The sequence below is a fragment of the Notechis scutatus genome, chromosome 1 (genome assembly GCF_049901735.1).
Source record: "Notechis scutatus isolate UNSWTSFEM ecotype Mainland chromosome 1, rNotScu1.2, whole genome shotgun sequence".
NCBI classification, from domain to species: domain Eukaryota; kingdom Metazoa; phylum Chordata; class Lepidosauria; order Squamata; family Elapidae; genus Notechis; species Notechis scutatus.
This window is the reverse complement of record NC_142009.1, coordinates 227,765,121-227,784,336: the sequence shown is the minus strand read 5'-3', so window position 1 is coordinate 227,784,336 and position 19,216 is coordinate 227,765,121. Positions and strand designations below refer to the sequence as shown.

General features: G+C 40.7%; 1 protein-coding gene across 2 annotated transcripts; it reads left to right on the top strand.

Moving 5' to 3' along the window:
* The first annotated feature begins 179 nt into the window (after positions 1 to 179).
* On the top strand, positions 180 to 19,022 carry LOC113424746 (MLX-interacting protein-like). 2 transcript variants are annotated; one of them, XM_026686597.2, is made up of 17 exons: positions 180 to 538; positions 2,984 to 3,090; positions 3,915 to 3,997; positions 4,210 to 4,299; positions 4,990 to 5,031; positions 5,199 to 5,352; positions 7,075 to 7,170; positions 9,903 to 9,940; positions 10,938 to 11,370; positions 13,834 to 13,877; positions 14,061 to 14,166; positions 14,312 to 14,388; positions 14,709 to 14,825; positions 14,946 to 15,073; positions 15,165 to 15,288; positions 15,437 to 15,566; positions 16,269 to 19,022. In XM_026686597.2, exons 1-17 carry the CDS (start codon positions 180 to 182, stop codon positions 16,385 to 16,387), a joined length of 2,247 nt encoding a protein of 748 aa, XP_026542382.2. In that variant the 3' UTR covers positions 16,388 to 19,022. The 2 variants fall into 2 exon arrangements, with proteins under 2 accessions (XP_026542382.2, XP_087806601.1); XM_087950475.1 differs by having other exon boundaries at positions 14,306 to 14,388.
* Positions 19,023 to 19,216: the final 194 nt, after the last annotated feature.

The following is a 19,216-nucleotide window of genomic DNA, read 5'->3' as shown; positions in this document are numbered from 1 at the left end:
GTAGGGTCCCCCTCTCCTTTCGTTCCCCCGCGTCCTTGGCAGCCGAAGTTACAAGTTCCAGTTCGGGGGTGGGGGAGAAATCCTTTGTTGTCATGGTGACGATAGTATCGTTGCTCCGGGCATGCTAGCGATGTTCTCAGTGGAGCCGGACACGGAGGAGGGCAGCCGGAGCAGCAGCGATGTCCCGTTCCCAAATCATCCACAGTGGCCACTTCATGGTCTCGGAACCCCACGCCGAGTCGGACCCCGATCCAGACCTCGGTTCCGAAGAGGCCATAAGCTCGGCCGATCCAGCGGTTCGTTTAGGTCTACAAAAAAGCTGCGCGGCCGAGCGAGTCAGAGGGGCCGGAGCGTTAGGGGAGACTGCGGCTGGGAAGGCTGAAAGTGCGACCCAGCAGGGTTTCGGGGCTCCCTACGACATCGACACGGTGAACCAAGGCACCTGTCAGACCTACCGCTACGGGCCGCGCAGCAGCGGCGCGCTCAATATCGACGCCTCCCTCACGAAGCTGTTCGAATGCATGACCCTGGCCTACAGGTGAGGAGGGCCGGGGGCCCTGGTCGCTGGGGTGGCGAAGGGAGGCGGGCCCCGCTTGGTACTTCCTGACGCATAAAAGACCCGCAAGAGGGAGAAGGGCCAGGAAGACCGGCCCAGGCAATGTAGATTGGATCCAAAGCTTCCAGAAATCAAAATCTTGAATCTTCCTTTGAAGCTGTGCAGGTAGTCCTCGACTTATAACAGCTCATTTAGTCACTGTTCAAAGTTACAACAGCAGTGAAAAAAAGTGACTTGGGACCAATTTTCAGAGTTACAAACCTTTGCAGCATCTCTATGGTCATGTGACAAAAATTTAGATGTTTGGCAACCGGTTCAACTTTGAGAGCTTTTATACAACAAAATTTCATTTTTAATGTATGCCTATTAGTGTACGTTTGAAGTGACAATAACGTTATTCTATTCTATTCCTATTCCATCGATTGCGATGTCCCAGGATCATGAGATCACCTTTTGCGATCCTCTGACAAGCAAAGTCAATGGAGAAGCCAGTTTCACTTAACAACTGGGAGACTAAGTTAACTGCAGTGATTCACTTAACATCTTTGGCTGGAAAGGTCATAAAATGGGACAAAATTCACTTAACAAATGTTTCACTTAGCAACAGAAATTTTGGGCTCAGTTATCGTCGTAAGTCAAGAGCTACCTGTATTTGACAACATACCTTCCTTCCAGGTTGTCTTAGATCAGGAGTGTCAAACTGGTGGCCCGTGGGCCAGATGTGTCACGAGCAAGCCACATCCATCCCAGCTCCACAAATAGGAAAAGCATCGCAAAATGTCAAGTGAGGCAACGTGACACCGCATGTTTGACACCTGTGCCTTAGATTCTGCACCCTAGTTAACAATGGGCCTTGCCCAAACATGAGTTCTAAACAATGTTCTAAATGTGCTATCCTCTTCTGGGCAATGTTATTAAGTTAAAACCCTCTACTCAAATGAGACTTTTTTGTTGTTTCTTCCTCATACTAGAACCTGAGCACAAACAGAGAGGCTCAAAGTCTCTGTTAATATCCTGTGAGTGTAGAGTACTTCAGAACCAAGCAGACATTTCACAAGTAGAAATAAAGGCTCTTGGAAGCAATTTTAAGAGTAAAGGGTGTAACCTATTATGGATTGCCTCAAAAATTACGAGAAGTAGAAAAGTGATTTTCTAATGTGCCATTTGAATTAAACTTGAGGGCAAAAAGTATGTAAATGTTCAAAAGAAGAAACTTATTTATATGTCACTAGCTTTGTTGAAAGCTTGATTTGTTATGTGCCTGCACTTGCTGGGTAAAACTGGTAGTATGAGCCTATATATACCCATTTGATAATGTCCTCAACTTACAACCACAATTGAGCCCAAAATCTCTTGCTAAATTAGAAATTTATTGAGTTTTGCCCCATTTTACAACATTTCTTACCACATTTGGTAAATCAACCACTGCAGTTAAGTTACTAACATGTTGTTAAGTGAATCTGGCTTCCCACATTGACTTTGCTTGCCAGAAGGTTGCAAAAGGTAATCACATAACTCTGGGACACTGCAACCGTCATAAATATGAACCAATTGTCAAACATCCAAATGTAAATCACGTGAGCATGGGGATGTTGCAATGGTCATAAGTGTGAAAAATGGTCATAAGTCACTTTTTTCAGTGCCGTTGTAATTTGAAATGTCACTAAATGAACTGTGGTTAAGTCGAGGGCTGCCTGTATCTTTTATAGTTGCCCTTTATAACAGAGTATTGTTTACTGGAAAGCTATTCATGATTAATCTGCCATATGAGCCTTAGACCAGAGTTCTACATTCTTAGAGGAGACTTGGTTCAAAGAGTTGTTGGGGAACAAAGGAGAAAAGGGAATTCTGAATGCTTCGGCACAAGGCCTCTATTGTGCATTCATTTTTGTCTCTTTTCGTAATGTTTTATAGGGAAAGGAGAAGCAGTAGCCTCTTCCACTTTTAAATCTCCCGTCTCCCTGACATTTCATACTTGTTACCAAAAAATGTTGAAAAACAAAAATACATTCTAATTTAGTAGTTACAGTTGATCTTGAGACCAGCATATTATTTATAGTTAATAGTCTCCAGATGTTTTCTGCATGATCTGCTGTTGTGTACCTGTTCATCCATCTCCTTTTGCCATAAAATCCAATGGGGAAGGGAAACCAGAGATGAGATACTAACTTTCAAAGAAACCTTGCACATTACTCAGTCTTTCAAAAAGATAAATAATTGCATGTGTTTTATTACTCTATTTGAATTTTCTTATTTTCTTCTTTTATTGGAACAGTGTAGGGATATTTGTATCTATAGTGTCAAGTCTTTGAGGTAGTATTGCTATTCATTTTGCTTTCTTAATCATTTTTGGCTTGACTTATTGATTCCTTAATCCAGATATACCAGATATTACAGAAGTTTCTTTGGGTTCTTTTTTATTTTTAGTGGGAAAATTGTATCTCCCAAATGGAAAACTTTCAAAGGGCTGAAATTGCTGCAGCGTGACAAGATTCGACTCAATAATGCTATTTGGAGGGCATGGTTCTTACAGTGTGAGTAATGGGAACAGGGTAAATTCAGAAGTTTATTCTCAAGGTACCTTCTTTTCATAAGGAGTCCATATGTCAGATCCGTGTATCTGCCATTCTTCAGTGGAAGAAGGGGGGGGGGGGGAGTTGATACAAGTAATCCTTTTTGATGTAACCTGAATATCTTAAACCTTATATTGAATCTGTATAACTTGCACATGATATACAACTGGAGGACTGGAGCCAGATGTCTAGAAACTTGTCACCTCTTGGAGAGATAGCAAGAGGAGAAAGGACCATAAGAATTCCAGCTCTGAAAGATACTTCCTGGGAAACTCTTCTAAGATACTCTTCTAAGATGCAGGAAAAAAACAGGGGGGGGGGAATTAACATGTTGGTTCTTTGTTTGACTAAATCCACATCAGAATAAGGGGAGGGGTTCTAACTCCCTTTATCCATTACTGTATGCCTGGAAGCATCTTAGAATCTGCTTTGACTAGTACCAGGATCACTTCCTTTCAATAAAGAATTCCTTTTGAAGTACCTAGCTTTCAGAAGTTCATTCTTTTCGGTTGAAGGGGGAAAGTCCGGTGCTTACACCATGTTCTTGATGAATTCTATAATCAAGGACTATTTTCTATTCACTATTATGAGGTGCAAGCAATAACATGTACTTCTGAACATCACATTATCATTGTTTTCTTTGCTTGTAAAACCCATGAACATTGTCTTCCTGTTTGTGAATGTACAATTTGGGGGAGCTTTCAGTCAGTCAAAAAGTACATTTGTCTGTCTCTAAAAGTGGCAATGGCATTTAGAGTTCTGTTTCTGTTTCATTTTGGACACAGATGTGGAGAAGAGGCAGAATCCTGTGTGCAGTTTTGTGACTCCCCTAGAATGCAGTGACATAGAGCAGCATCGCAAGCCTGAGGTGAGCAAGGATTTTATAGCACAAAGAGTTACCAGAGTGTAATGCTCTCTGAGTACAATGATGATGTTACCTAGTTTGGTAATGAGATATCTGCAAGGAAACCACCAAGCTCAGAGAGCACCAAAGACCCTCCATTTCAAAATCTCTTCTATAAATACCAGATTCTATTTCTTTACCTTTATTTAACTTCTGTACCTTTATTTATTTGTTAGGCTGTCATCATGGAAGGAAAATATTGGAAACGCCAGGTTGGGGTTGTTATTAGAGAATATCACAAATGGAGGACATTTTTCCATATTCAGGTAAGTTTCTTCTCAAGCAAGTAAAGCTTTTTGGATAACACATGATACCAATGTGATAAAATAGCTGGAATGTAGCACTATATTGAAATTTTCCATCCCCAGATGATATTCTTTGTTGTCTGTGTTGTTGCAGTGGCAGCCAAGAATCTAATTCTATCCTAAAATAATTTAACTCTACATATTCAGCCTGCATTTACAAGATTTAAAACATGATGAGGATAAAAAGGGCACTATGAAAGTACCTCTACAGAATTTCTGCACATTTTCACCAACATTTGTAGGCATTTTGTAAAATGTGTTTGACTAGCATTTTAGTAGCCTTTTATAACTGAAAATTTTTATTATAGCAGTTCCCAATCATGGGACCTAGTATTAGATTTACCAGGTGTTTATCCTTTTTATTTTTATGTTTGTTTATATTTCATATTTCTAAGCTATCCATCTTCCTCAGAGTGGGGCTCTTTTATGTATCAGTACTTCAGACCTTTTCTCCATCTATAGTTAATTCATAATTTTGATTTTTTGCCATTTGTATAAGATATACACTAATCATTTATTAATATTTACAGTTGCTTATAAGAGTTCTCTACTGCTTTGTGGTATCTTTAATTGAATAAATTAAAATTTCCTTTGCTAATTATTCTCTCAGAAATGTATTCTAATCCAAACCACCCTGTCTTTTTGTTTTAGGAGCAGAAGAAGTTTGACAAACCAATCTGCGATCCTAGTCAGGTGCTATTTTAATATTCAAAAGTTCCCTTTCCCTATTTCCTTCCCCCCTGTGGCAGAGTCTAAAGCTGGAATACTTTGAATAACAATCATTGAGCATTCCAGGCTTTTACTTCCCCAATCCTTTGCTGGAACTTATGTGTTCTGCTCCCCCTCTCTATTTTGTGCAGGAGGCGTCTGATGCAATTTCAGAGGTAGAACTCAACACTGAAACAGCAACTGGGGGTCCAATGGAGCTTGATCCCTTACATGATCTGGATGTACTTCTGGACACCATGGTCTCCAGCCGCAACCCTTATGGTGGTCCCAACTTACGTGGTCTTGGTGAGAAGTCACTTTATGCCCTTTATACAATGGTTTTATAGTGAAACTTTTTCCTTTATGCCCAAGTGCAGAAAGCTTTCCAAGGGCTTCCATATAGGAGTTAGTTGCCGACTTGTAAAGACCGTGTATGACGCATGCTATTTAACTATGAAAGCTGTAAATTTAGCTATAAATTTTTGTCCTGTCTCCAATCTTCCCTTTTGGGGGAAAGTTGTTGAGAAGGTGATCAAGTGGCATCTCCAGAAGAGCCAGAATGAAACAGTATCTGGATCCCCTTCAATAAGGATTCAGGCCCAGATATGGGACACAAATGCCATTGATTATCTGGCAGGAACAGGATGGGATGGTACTCTCTGCTCCTGTTTAACATCCACATGAAAATATTGAGCGAGATCATCACCATGGGGAAAGATATTATCAATATGATAATACTCAGTTGTACATCTCTGCCTTTGTTGAGTTAAGCAATGTTCAAGTGCCCTTTCCTGGTCCCTGGAAGCTACTGAGGCAACAGGCCAAAATTGAACTTTGGCAAGATGTCATGGGTTTGGGTCTCCTTGGGTTTTGGAGAATTATCTGTGGTCAGGGATGAAGTTGGCACTGCCCCAAACAGACCTGGTGCATAGTCTGGAGTTCTCCTGGACTTGTGACCCCTGCTTGAGGAGAGGGTGGCAATCGTGGCCAGGAGGACTTGCTCCTTGTTGTGCACCAGTTACGCCCATTCCAGGACCAACATGCCCTTCTCAAAGTCACCCAAGTCCTATTTGGACTATTGTAATGCAGTCTACATGGAGTTGCTCTTGAAGAGTATCCAGAAGCTTCAGTTGGTTCAAAATGTAGCAACTCATACAGTGTTACAAAAGCCTAGGTTCATGCATGTATCATGTCCTTTGTAGGTTCTGCATTGGTTGCCAATTTGCTTCTGGGTTCAATTCAAGGTACTGCTTATAACCTTTAAAACCATGCAGGGCTTGGGGCCAATTTATTTGAAAGACTGCATCTCTCCAATTACATCTTCCTGGTCTACCAGAACAGGAAGCAGGATATGTTATGGGCCCCATTTATTAGGAAAGTACATTAGGTAGAACCAAGAAAAAGGGTTGACTCAATTGTGCCCCCCTCCCTATGGAAGAGCATTCCCTCAGATATAAAATACGCCCCCCCCCCTCGGTACTTTTCTAGAAGACCCTGAAGACAAGAACGTGGGGGACCCAAACTATGGAGTGGCTAGTGACTAGACCAGGGGTGTCAAACTCAAGGCCCATGGGCTGGATCTGGCCTGCGGAGCGCTTAGATCTGGCCTGTGCGGCTGCTCTAAAAATTGAGAAGGACTGGCCTGTGGTTCCTCTGCCAGCGATAACAGAGACCCTCCTGAGCTCCGTTTTCACTGGCAGAGGGTTGCAGGAGGCCAGTGCGGCTGAAAACGAAGCTCAGGAGCCCATTTTCACTGGCAGAGCACTTGGGCCACCACAGGCGCCCTCAACACGAGTGATGTCAAACTGGCCATGGCCACCCTGGCCACACACACACCCCGAGGTCAAACACAACCCTGATACAGCCGTCAATGAAATCGAGTTTGATACCCCTGGACTAGACTAATTGTATTGATTGTCAAGAGGGTAGAGTAATTGCAGCAGCAGAGAAGGTGGCATTTTAAGAGTTTTACATTGTGGATTTTTAATGCTATAAGCTACCCAGTGTCCCCTTATTTTATGTCTTCAGCTCACCAGGGTAATGCTGACATGATCCAGCCTACTCTGACCCAACTTCACCCCAATTTTGGAGAAGAATTTGTGAATACTTTGGACCCTATTCACGGTAACAAAAAATCCCCAATTTTATATAACTGTTGAATTATGTGATCTGGTGGAACATTCCATGTAGACAAAAGATTTATATTTTTAAATGACCTTTGCATAGTTTCTTAGGGTCAAATCAAGGCTATTGTTTTAAAAAATTTCACATATGTGAAAAGTGTACAGCATGGGAATGTATTGCTGGACTCCCTATATCTGTTTCCATTATTTAGTGTATGTTTAGTGGGAAAATGTTTTCACAATCTCAAAATGCAAAGTATCTAAATCTCATGCTTTGGGAGAAAATGAGATTACTGACTTATTTTCAAAAGCCTCAAATTAATCCCCAGATTATGAAAGGTTGGTTTCTGACCTCAACAATAAATAGTATTAGAGTCCTTGATTACTTACATTGGCTCAGAGGTATAGCTAGGGAACAAAGACAGCCTAAGTCACAGGAAATAAGAGCAGAGTTTTGCTCTGGCAAAATCCTGTCTTCTAAGATTCTACAAGTCTACAAGTGTGCAAATCAGTGATTGTAAAAGTGAATAAATGAAAATAATATTTTTTAGCATTTATATACCGGTAATAATAGTAATGTAATTCTCATAGTGCTGATGTTATTTTTTAATGTAACATTTATGCTCAAGGCTAAAGGATCAACAGACTTGACAAAAACACTATATTTTGCAGAATAAAAAAATAAAAGGTTTCTTGATTGAGTGAGTAGGCAGAAAGAGGCAGAATAGAAATTGAAAAGGTTGTGCAACAAAACAGCACCATTGTCTAGTTTGAATCCCAGATGAGTATATTTTATATTGTAGCACTTGAATCTAATCCCACTTGATCCATCTATTTCATAGCAGGCTTAATAAATCAATAGAGGAATTAATTAGTAATTTCTGTAATTCACCAAAATCATTCAATTGCCAACTCAAACTGAAAAGTTAAAAAAGCACAAAAGAAAGAGGCACTGGATATTCACTAGTTGAATCCCGGATAATAGCTTTTGATTTAGTTAATATACATGCTCCATCTTGCTCTAACCATTGATCAACACTATTTCTCTGGTGAACATGCTGCACGGTATTCCCATACTATGGTCCTGGAACCTAAATTGGTCTTTCATTCTGTCTTTCTTTATTGTCATGCCCCTGTTAGAATCTGACTCAGAGGGAGAGGAGGAACAGCCACAGGGGAGTGGGAGTGTGGCTCCGGAGGTTGTGGAGGAAACTGGGGAAGGGCACAGGCTGGCTGGGCATTCAGAGAAAGATCCAGGCCCATCCCCTCTTCATCCTAGGGCACGCAGGGAGGAGCAGATAAGGGAGAAACGTGAATGGCGTGGTCTACGGGGAGGAAAGGGCCTTGATCCCCTTCATGGGCTGCAGCTGTGAGGACTGTTTAAAAGGACAAACTGCACATGGGCCAGTCCTGGAAGCAAAGCGTGAAAATATTTCTAGTCTGTCAGTTCTTATCTGAGTTCTGGCATCCTTCCCAGTGTGTCTATTTCGATATCTGTGGACATCTTCAAGCCCTTATCCTGCCTTGTCTCATTAATTGCTTCAGTGTAGTTTGCGTTGTTTTTTTTCTATTTATAATTTATATGTATTTTGAGTTTGAATGGAAGTTCTTCCTTTTCGCGACTGTTTGTGGGGGAGTTTTTTCTCCAGTCAATGATAATTGGATCTTTGCAGCCAAGGTGAAGGAATTAAAGGGACTTCACCTGTTTTTGTGACTTTGTTGCTTTTGTATCCCACCCTGGGTCATCACATTTATCTTTCATTTGTTTCCTTACCTTTGTCAAGACTGTTTAAAAGGCTGCCTGGCCATCATCTCCTTTCATCGTTCATGATCTATAGTCAATTCAATCATGCGTTCTTCCATTTCTATTCTGGTTTTTGATTGGTATTTTGATGGGAGACCACTAAGGAATATTGGAGCTGTAGAGTAGACTGGAAGGTTTAAAAACATCCTGGAAACCATTTCCATATTGCAACCAAATAAACAAGGTAGACCTCTCTGTGTAGGCATCCAGAATCAAGCTCAATATGAGGATGACTTTACATTTTATCTATCTCATCGAACAGTATCAGAAAAGGTAATCTGATTTCTGATTTAACACACAAGGATTGAAATAGAATAGAACAAAACAGAACAGAAGAGAGCTGGAATTGACCTTGGAGGTATTCTAGACCCTGCTCAAAAAGGAGATCCTATCTCCTAAACATAAATCTGAATAGAGTTGTTTCCATCTACAATTCAGAACCTTTTGCCAATAATTTAAAATCTAATGCACATTACTATTGTCTCCTTTATGGAGATTTGCAAGGAATCAGATTAAGATATAAAAATTTAATTATGAAAATTGGGCCATTCTTCTTACTAAAAATTTAAAGATTGTGACTAATATTAATATGGTTACTATCAAATATACTTGGAAGAAGATTAATACAACTTGCATTGTAGTCCCTGCATATGTGTGCGGGGACACACACACACACAGAGAGAGAGACTTAATTTCTCTCTATCCATGACAACTATTATATGATATAGTCAGGCAAAATATATAAGTTGCTTTTTCTTTCCTCAGGTTCCAGCCCCATATTGTCCATGTTCTTGTTTATGAATTTTTTTAAATACCACTAACAGAGAAAAATCCTTATCTGCTTAATTGATTGAGCTTATCAGACAATCCTCACTTTTATTACTCATTGACTCATCCTAATCATCTACCCTACCTTTTTCTTTTCACAGAATTTATTACTTCTTGTCGTTCTCAGCCTATATTCCAGGTAAGGAGAAGCAGTATATCCAGTCATCTATTACAATAGCCACAATAAGGTTAGCACTTAGTTTCATATGTATAAAGTGAGGATTATTATTTTCTATTAGAAGTTTTCCTACAGGGAATGAAAACTACAGTTTGAAAAGTGTAGCCCAACCAACCCAGATAATTATTTCAATCCATTATTTTATTTTCTGGATTATATTTTCCTGGTATATTCCTATATAAGGTGAACTAAACCATACATAAAGAACTATATAATTTATTACTACTTTTATAGCTACTACTTTTACTACAAATTGTGTGTTGTACCTGGTTATGAATTTAAACCAGAAATTAAAGGCAGTCATTGCTTAAGGAGCACAGTTGGGAATGGAAACTCAGACAAGGAGCGAAGAGATCATTAAGTGAGATGTCACATGGCTGCTTCGCTCAATGACCATGATCCCAACACTCCCAGTTGCAATCATAAATGATCTCCGAAGAGAGAGGTTAGGGAAACAAGGATTTTAGCATGTTAAAATCCATGCACCGAGAGGCTTTACGTACTAAAATCCTTGCCTCTCCCTTTGGCGATCACGTAACCATTGCAACTGGGAATATTGGGATCATGTTCATTGAGCAAAGCAATCATGTGACATCTCACTTAAGTCCTCTCAACAGGTAGCAACAGCAGCTTGCAACTTTCCCTGCTGGCTTTCCCATTGATTTTCTGATTGCAGACACTGGGTAACTAGTGATAAGTATGAATAGGTTGGCCAAGCACCCAGAACGGCATCACATGACCGTGGGGAGTGGGGAGTGTGTGTGGGGGGTTCCAGAAGTGCTTTTCAGGTTGTAAAGCATTTTTTCCTGGTGACTGTTGTTAATTTGAATGGTCATTAAGCAAGGTCCATCTGTAATTAATCTTTTCCTCCCACCCTTCCTTATGCAACAGTAAGAAAGTGCTGACAGAATTAAAACAAATTCTGTATAAGAGCTGACATTTCCTTAGCCTTTCCTAGGTTCCTGCACCTCTGCCAGATGCTACGGCCTTACACCAAGACACCTCAGATTTGCCTCCAGTTGCCCCTCACGCTAAGGAGCTCTCACCATTGGGAGACCCACTTCTGGATGTGGAGCTGCCTACACCTCTGACTGGACAGCAGATCTTCTTGCCATTCTTCCCTACCTCTCCTCCAAGGATCAGCCCTCCACCTGCCCCTCCCATCTTGCACCTTCAGCCACAAACCGCATTTGTCTTTTCTGTCGTCAGTAACACTGGATTGGAAAAGACCCTGCCATCCCCTCCTGCGGGATCTTTTGTTATGCCAAACTGTGGTTCCACATCCAAGGGTCGCGGGGTCAGGCAGTTTCAGCGGATTGCTCCAGCACCTTCTCCTACTCATCATCAGCCAGTAACACCCCAGGCCTCCTTCACACCACTACCTACAGCTGGTACGTACTGCTAAGCAGGGCTCCGTAGAGAGGAGAAATGGGGCTTAGCACTAGTTCAGCTTTCTTTGGACTTTTGCTTTTTGGTTTTTAAGTAATACTGGGGATTTGTGCACTTATCCGAGCTAGTTTTACAACAGTCACCAGGTATTGAGGTGGGGGGGAAACAGCAAAATAATAATAATAATAATAATAATAATAATAATAATAATAATAATAATAATAATAATAATAATAATAATAATAATAATAATTAATAATAATTAATAATTAATAATAATAATAATTAATAATAATAATAATTAATAATAATAATACTTAATAATAATAATAATAATAAATAAATAATCTGGCTACAACCATTCAGTTGGTGCCCTGCCCCCTTTTTAAACAGGTCAACGCATGTACGCATGTAAAATAATAGAGCTTCAATCACAAGGACATGGTTACCATCTTGCCTTTTTTGATATACATGTCAAAATGTGTCTACACCTGGGTAGACATTTGATTTTCAGACTGTCATCAGTTGAAAATTATGTAACAGTGACCAGTAGATTTAGGATGTTAGTCTGTAAATTTAAGAACACAGTATACATATACCGTATTTGCCGGCGTATAAGACGACTTTTTTGCCCTAAAAACATGCCTCCAAGTGGGGGGTCGTCTTATACGCGGTAAATACATTGTCACCGGTGCAAGAGCGACGGGGCGGAGCTCCGCAACTTGCGAAGCCCCTTCAAGCCCAGCCGAAGTCTCTTCCTCCTCCTCCCTCCCACCCACCCACCCTCCGCCCGGCTCGGGCGCTGCGAGGCCAATCTGGAGGTGGGGTGGGGGTGGAGCGGGAGGGTCTCTGGCGGGCCGCTTCGCCCAGCCAGCCCCGAGCCGCGTAATGGCCCGGGAGTGGGGGAGAAGGTGGTGGGGGTGGACTGTGGCGCCCCTCCTTCTGGGCAGCGGGCGGGGGCGGCAATTTGCTCCTCCCGCTTCTCCCTCCCTCTTTGAAAGACCGGGAGGGCTGTGCTTGGGGCGGGGGGGTGTCCTCAGGAAGTTCCTGATGGGACCCCGCTGGGCAGGGCCACCCGGCTCCCGAGCTGCTTTCCAGGGTCCCCTTGGGAAGAAAAGGGTCCGGTGGGCGGTGAAGAAGGCGGCGCCCTCCTCCCGCCCCCTGTCCCATCCCGTCCCTCCTCTTGTCCCCTCCTCCCTCCTCGCTTAAGAGAGAAAGATCTGCCTCCCTGCACCGAGCTTTCACCCGGCGCCGCGTCTCCCGGCCAGCGCGCGCTGCGACTTGGGAACCGGCCAAGCGACTTTAAAACCGAGCGGAGGCCAGAGATAGCCGGAATTACCCTCCCACCACACACACACACACACACACACACACACAGAGAGAGAGAGAGAGAGAGAGAGTTGGCAGCTGTCCATCCCCCACCCTTGGAGTCCCGATGGCACGCACGCGGGGCTGTCACAAAGAAAGGGAGAGGAATTGAGTGCCAGCCTGAGAAAGGCGAAGCTGCCTGTCTAAAGCATTTTGGTGGCTTTGTAAGTTTGGGGGAAAGGGGTTGGGGGTGTCAATCAAGAATTATATCCAGAATACCCCAAGTGTTACAACTTACCGTATTTGCCGGTGTATGAGACGACTTTTTGCCTTGAAAAGCATGCCTCCAAGTGGGGGGTCGTCTTATACTGCGAGTATATAACAAAAACTATATTTTGAGTGGAAATGTTGGGGGCTCGTCTTATACGCCCAGTCGTCTTATACGCCGGCAAATACGGTAAATTTAAATGTATAAAGGAAATAGCAGATTATTGTTTTCAATTACAGTTTTAGGAGTTACTTATGTAAAAGCATGACAGCTGCATGCTGTCCAACACTTGCTTTTCTTGGTTATATTTTTCCAATGTATTTTTCCTTGGACCATTTAAAGTCCATGTACAAATTTTAAGATCTACATAACCACTTTATTGAAAGATTTCCTTAATTCCCAAATTGAAATAATATTGAAATGCACTAATTGAAATGCAAAGCTCATACTCATATTCAGAGTGCATATTCTTAATTTAAAAATAACAAGGGCAAAATTAAACTCCAGAATTCCTTTTCTACTCTTTGTATAGGCAACTATTAATAAATTCTGAGTAGTTTTCAAGCTGAGTACTACATGCCAAAATTTTAGATGAAAACAATGATTGTGAGGTGGCCAGGTTTACTTGGATTTTTTTTATATTAGTTGACATGCTGAGTGAGATGCCCATCATTTTAAGTAACAACTGGTGGCTTTAATTTCTAGATAAAGTAAGTGGGATTTATTTCAGAAGGCTGGCTCTCTAACTAACTAATGTAGTTTACTGGAGAATTGCCAAATTTTGTGTTCTTTTCCTGGTAGGGATCATTAACCAGCCAAGATTTCTAATGACTGGGGGCCCATAGAGGCTGGAAACAGAAAAAAAAAATCCTCTTTCTTTCATTTCTAGGTCTTGTCCCACTGCCCTTCACTTCAGCTACGAAATCTGCTCAGGTAAAGATGTTCTCTTTTGCTATCTTCTGAAAAGGGTAAAGATGAGCAGCTCCGATTTTGCCACCTTCTGTGCGGAAGGCCTTTCAATAAATATTTAGGTCTTCTTGGATTGATAGGCACAGTTTATCCTTCATAATTCATTTTGATCCCTAGCTGATAACTTTTTTTTTAATTATCCAGCAGATTTGTGGCACCTCCAAGTTCCCTGCTGATGTCCTATTGAGGTCAGTCTCCATTACAAAGGAGCTTTCACCAGTTCCTGTCTCAGCTGCTGCCTTGCTTGATACTGGTAAACATGCTAGGCATGGTTTGGAATCGTTTCACATGTCCTGTTTCATCTATTCCTTTACTTTATTTAGTCTATATATATATCACATTTAGGTGAAAACAGGATACAAGCCCATTTAACCCCTATATTTTGGAAATTGTTCCAGGTTCCTCAGCCCAGACGTTAGCCAAGGAGAAGAATCTGTGTAGTCACCAGGAAAAGTACAAACATAATCCTATTCAGGTGAGAAGATCACTATTTGAAAGGGAGATCATGTTTCTCCTGTTGTTTTTAAATCTGAAGAGTATCAGAATCAGAATATGGTAGTAGAGGTGGCAATATTATTTATGTTTATAACACCTGGGGTGAAGTTAGTTTTCTTAAATTCAGAGTGATCTTCTTTTTGATTAAATAAATATATTAATCTCACCTGACTACACCCACGTACCCCACCCTCTCATGCCATATGTCTTCTGCAGATCAAAAACAATGCCTTATCTTGTGTAGCCCAATTGAATGAACTGCAAAGCTGAGAATTGTCAGAATACAATTGTCCCTTGCAGGGAAGCTGCCGATCAAATTTTACTTCTGCTGACTGTGCCCGTCGTATGATCATCAGCTCGGGCTTTAACACTCTTGCCAGTCTAGTACTATCAGGATCTGACCAAATCAGCACTAAGGTACATATCTTTTCCCTGTAAGAAAGAAGGTTAGTATTTATCTCGTCTTTCCCATTGCTCCTCTGATCCTCTTGGAACTGTTTGCCTTCCCTTCTTCTGTTCCATCTTGTATGCTCTCAGCTCAGCAAAGCGCTACTCTTGCAGAAGAGTGTAGCATATGTAGGAAGACTTCAGCAAGAACGCCGACAAAATCAGGAAATGGCAGAAAGACTGCGTGGAGAAATTGAAGAGTTGAGCACTGCCATTGAGTAAGTTGAATAGTAGATTTGAATGGTTGAGCTGTCACTTGATCTGAGTAAAGGACGTTTATATGGTTGAGGGTTGTTTGTTTTTCTGCAGTAAATTCCAGCGCCAACTTCCACCTAATGGAGCTCCTGTATTACCTCCACAATCAAATCAGGCTTCTGAATTCTATGAAGAATATGTACGTCAGCGCACATTAGAGGACTGGCGTTTTTGGATTGTATCCATCAAGAACTAACAAAGCGGGATTTATTTGGTTACTGCAGAGGAACAAATTGGGGGCATAAAGTCTGATAAATTTTGCCACAGCAAAATTTTAAATGGGAAAAGTTGATTGTAATGAATCCTTAACTCCTTTCAACTTGCAGTTCAGTGTTATAATTAAACCACTGTTTGAGAGCTATACTACAACGGTGAACACAGGCAACATCAAGGATTTCTGCCAATCGGTGATGAACTGGTTGGAGCAACACTGCACATTACCCATCTTGCGGCCTGGTATGGTTTTGCACTTTGGTAGGACAAATTAGAATAGCAAAGAAATCTGAAAACTCTAGACAGATTTTTTTCAAATGAATACCTTGAAAGCATTCCAAGATCCTATCTGGGACTTGATCTAAAACAGAGTACCTTTGCTTCAGAGCATGAAATAAACATAGCATCTGAAGTACTGGGAAACTACTCCTGCCCTTTTAGCCTTCAGAAGGCTATGAAGATATGGTTCTTTTCCCAAACATTGGGCTGGGATGGGGTTGAGTCAGGCAGTCAAATATTTGTTTGTTCTGGCTCCTAGTGGGAAGTTTGTTCTGCTTTTATTTCAGCCAATTGTTTTTATTGGTGGTTATGAATCAGCTAAGGTCATTATGTGAGATAGGCAGTCATAAGTTCTATATGAGAAAAATGAAAGGAGGAATTGGAAGATTTATCTTAATTCTATAATTTGCCTGCCTATTGTGATTTTGCTACCATAATATGTAACTCAAAATGTAAGTGTGAAATAGAATGAAAACTGCACAACCATGTCTTGATTTGGAGCAGAGGAAAGGCAGGAATTATCACAAGATATTGGCTATGCAAGAAAAGTATATGTAGTTATGGCTGTTGTTCACAAGGATTGCATTTCTAGGGATCATATATTTAATTTATTATTAATAGGGGTTTTGTGTGTGGGTTTTTTTTTTTGTTGTTGTTTTTTTGTAGCTATCTCTGGCTCTCTTCTGCAGCTGAGCAAAATCACGTCAATATTGACTCAGCCAAGCCATCTGCCTGGACAAGCTCTACGAGCAGTATCTTCTCCACAGTGCAAGAGCAACAACTAGGATGAAAATCTGTCTTCCTTCCCCCAGATGTTGCTAGGAATCCATAAGAACTTCTAACTCAGGAAATCCCTTTATCATGCAAATAAGGACATTGTAACAATATTGGTGCTAGGTATTCCACAGCAGGGACTTTCTGGGGGCTACCTTTGGTGCTGGTCATCACGGCAGAACAGTGGAAGAGTAGAGAGAACAGGACAAGGTATGGAATTGGAGTACCTCTTAGATTGTAGAAAGAAGTCATCAGGGGTGTCAAACTGGCAGCCTGCGGGCTGGATGTGTCACATGCAGGCCACGCCCACCCCAGCTCCACAAAGGGAAAAAACATCGGGAAATGTCATGTGACAGCAGTGTGACGCCATGAGTTTGACACCCGTGCTTTAGATTTTTTTTATAGAACTGGGAAGAGTGTGGGTCTTCATTTCCACAGTTTTCCCACCAGAGGTCAGTAAAGATACTTAGCATGATTCAGTTTCTCACAGAATGTGAAAACTTATGGCTAGCAGTCCCTAGTGCGAGTGCATAATTATAGGTAGTCCTTAATTTACAATCATTCATTTAGTGACCCCCACGAAGTTGCAACAATAGTGAAATTTATGATCATTTTTCACATGGCCATTGCAGCATCCCCATGGTCACGTGAACAGAATTCAGCCACTTGGCAACTGGCTCATATTTATAACGGTTACAGTGTCCCAGGATCATGCGGTCGCCTTTTGCAACCTTCTGACAACCAAATTCAATGGGGAAGTCAGCTTCACTTAAGAACCGCACTGCCAATGTAACAATTACAGTGATCCATTTAACTGCCAAGAAAGGCCATAAAAAGGGGCAAAACTCACTTAACAATTGTCTCACTTAGCAATGGAAATTTTGGGCTCAATTGTGGTCGTAAGTCGAGGACTACATGTACTGCATATTGGTCTGCTCATGCTTGAAAAACTGTGTGTCCCAACTGTGTGTTACAGGCTTCACACATGGATGGTTGCAGACACACAATTTGCCTTATATCTCTCTTTCATTCCTGATCAGAAATCTTATGCAGAGCTGCCCATTTTCTGGACATGCCCTAAATTTCTACATGAGGGCGGAACCTGGTTTCCAGCACAGATGTTTACTTTGGGGTTTTGTACTTCCAAAGATCATATGTTGATATTTAGAGAAAAACTAAATATTTAAACTGAAGAACATGAGCAGGTTCTTATAAAGCAATGACTTGATGGAGTTATTTTCAGTGCAATCCTATGCCCTCTGTTCAAAGGAAAGTTTTGTTTAGTTCTGAGAATATAATTTCTGCCTAATTATTTTTGCATACTACAACTAATGCTTTCCATATAGCAGTTCAAATGCACTGGAAGTGTAGGGAATTTTTCTAAAATACTGTCTTGTAGCACAGCTTCTTTTTATAAATGTTTCTATAATAAATGTTCTCAAACATTGGCTATCAAATTCATAGTGGTATACCGAATCCATTACCAGTAACCACTTTTCACAACACTGCTGCCTCTATGTGAAATTATCAAATGGGAGACAACTTTCTTTAAGGGACGTACTCATTTAATTAAAGTATTTCTCACTCAGGAGTTATATCTTAGTATAAAGATATTGTAGAGAGCAAATATTGGGACATTGCATAGCAAAGTATTCAGATTCTGTTGGCATTTAATCTATCTGATAGCAAAAAAATTAGTCTTATGTCCTTATAATTGTTCTTGCCTTTAAGCAAGCATTCCGATACTGATAGAGTGAAAACTCTGAACAATAGACCCTGTCTATTGCATGGGGCAGGCATTGGCAATGTGGTGCTTACAGGTATTAGGACATCTATCACCAACTCAAAGCAATGATCATGGCAGGTCTAAAATAAATGAAAACTGGTTTTAAAAAGATAGCCATTGCTTTAGAGATTTTGTGACAAAATATAACATTCCACTGTCGAACATTTTCTTGGAAGATAAGAATATACAAAATTCATTACAAATTGGAATATCCTTTCTTTTTTAATATGTGTTATCATTTAATCTGTAGCCCTTTAGTGTCCTTCTTCATTCATGTATGGAGGAAGAACTTTTACCTAAAGTTACCACCAACAAATTATATTAATAAAATGCTAATGTATATTAGCAGAGAGCCAGTTTGGTGTAGTGGTTGAGGCGTCAGCCTAGAAACTGGGAGAGCCAAGTTCTAGTTCTACATTAAATCTGAAGCCAATCGGATGACCTTGGGCCAGTCCACTCTCTCTCAGCCCTAGGAAGTGGGAAACCACTTCTGAACTCTTGCCAAATGATAAATAGGCAGGCAGGCGGATTGTTGCCTACTTGCCTTACAAACAAGTTTTTAATTTTTTCCAGTCCCCTGGGATTTCCCTAGTTGAAGATTTCAATTTTACAAAACTTTCATGAACAACTGCAGAAGTCTTACGATTGCATTTTATTTTGTAATTATAGAGGCTATCTTTGTTTTTCTCAGTTACATCTCAGATGCAACTTATTTTTCTTTGATGCTGAATTTATATTTTTAGTTTTCCCTTTTGTGATTTTCCTGATATTTTGCTACTGTTATTTCCATATAAATACATACACACACCTACACAAGCAGCATCAAATTGTTATATATTATTAAAGGCATTTTTAAATTATCACTTGTATCACAGGTTTTTAATTAATGTCTTGTCATGATTTTATCAAACATAGTTTCTATTATTTTCAGCTCCTGTCTTCATTTATCTTACCAGGTATGTCTTCCATTGGCCTATTCATTACTTTAATCAAGTTATTTTTATACATTTAGGTAGAATAGAGTATTTTAGGAAATTGATTTTAACATCAGTCC

What these genes read in the sequence shown, in the direction of transcription:
- LOC113424746 (XM_087950475.1), top strand. Translation starts at nt 180, where the DNA reads ATGTCCCGTTCCCAAATCATCCACAGTGGCCACTTCATGGTCTCGGAA. An exon ending in CACACCACTACCTACAGCTG is followed by an intron (nt 11,371 to 13,833) that starts GTACGTACTGCT and finishes TTTCATTTCTAG; the next exon opens with GTCTTGTCCCACTGCCCTTC. An exon ending in CAGCTACGAAATCTGCTCAG is followed by an intron (nt 13,878 to 14,060) that starts GTAAAGATGTTC and finishes ATTATCCAGCAG; the next exon opens with ATTTGTGGCACCTCCAAGTT.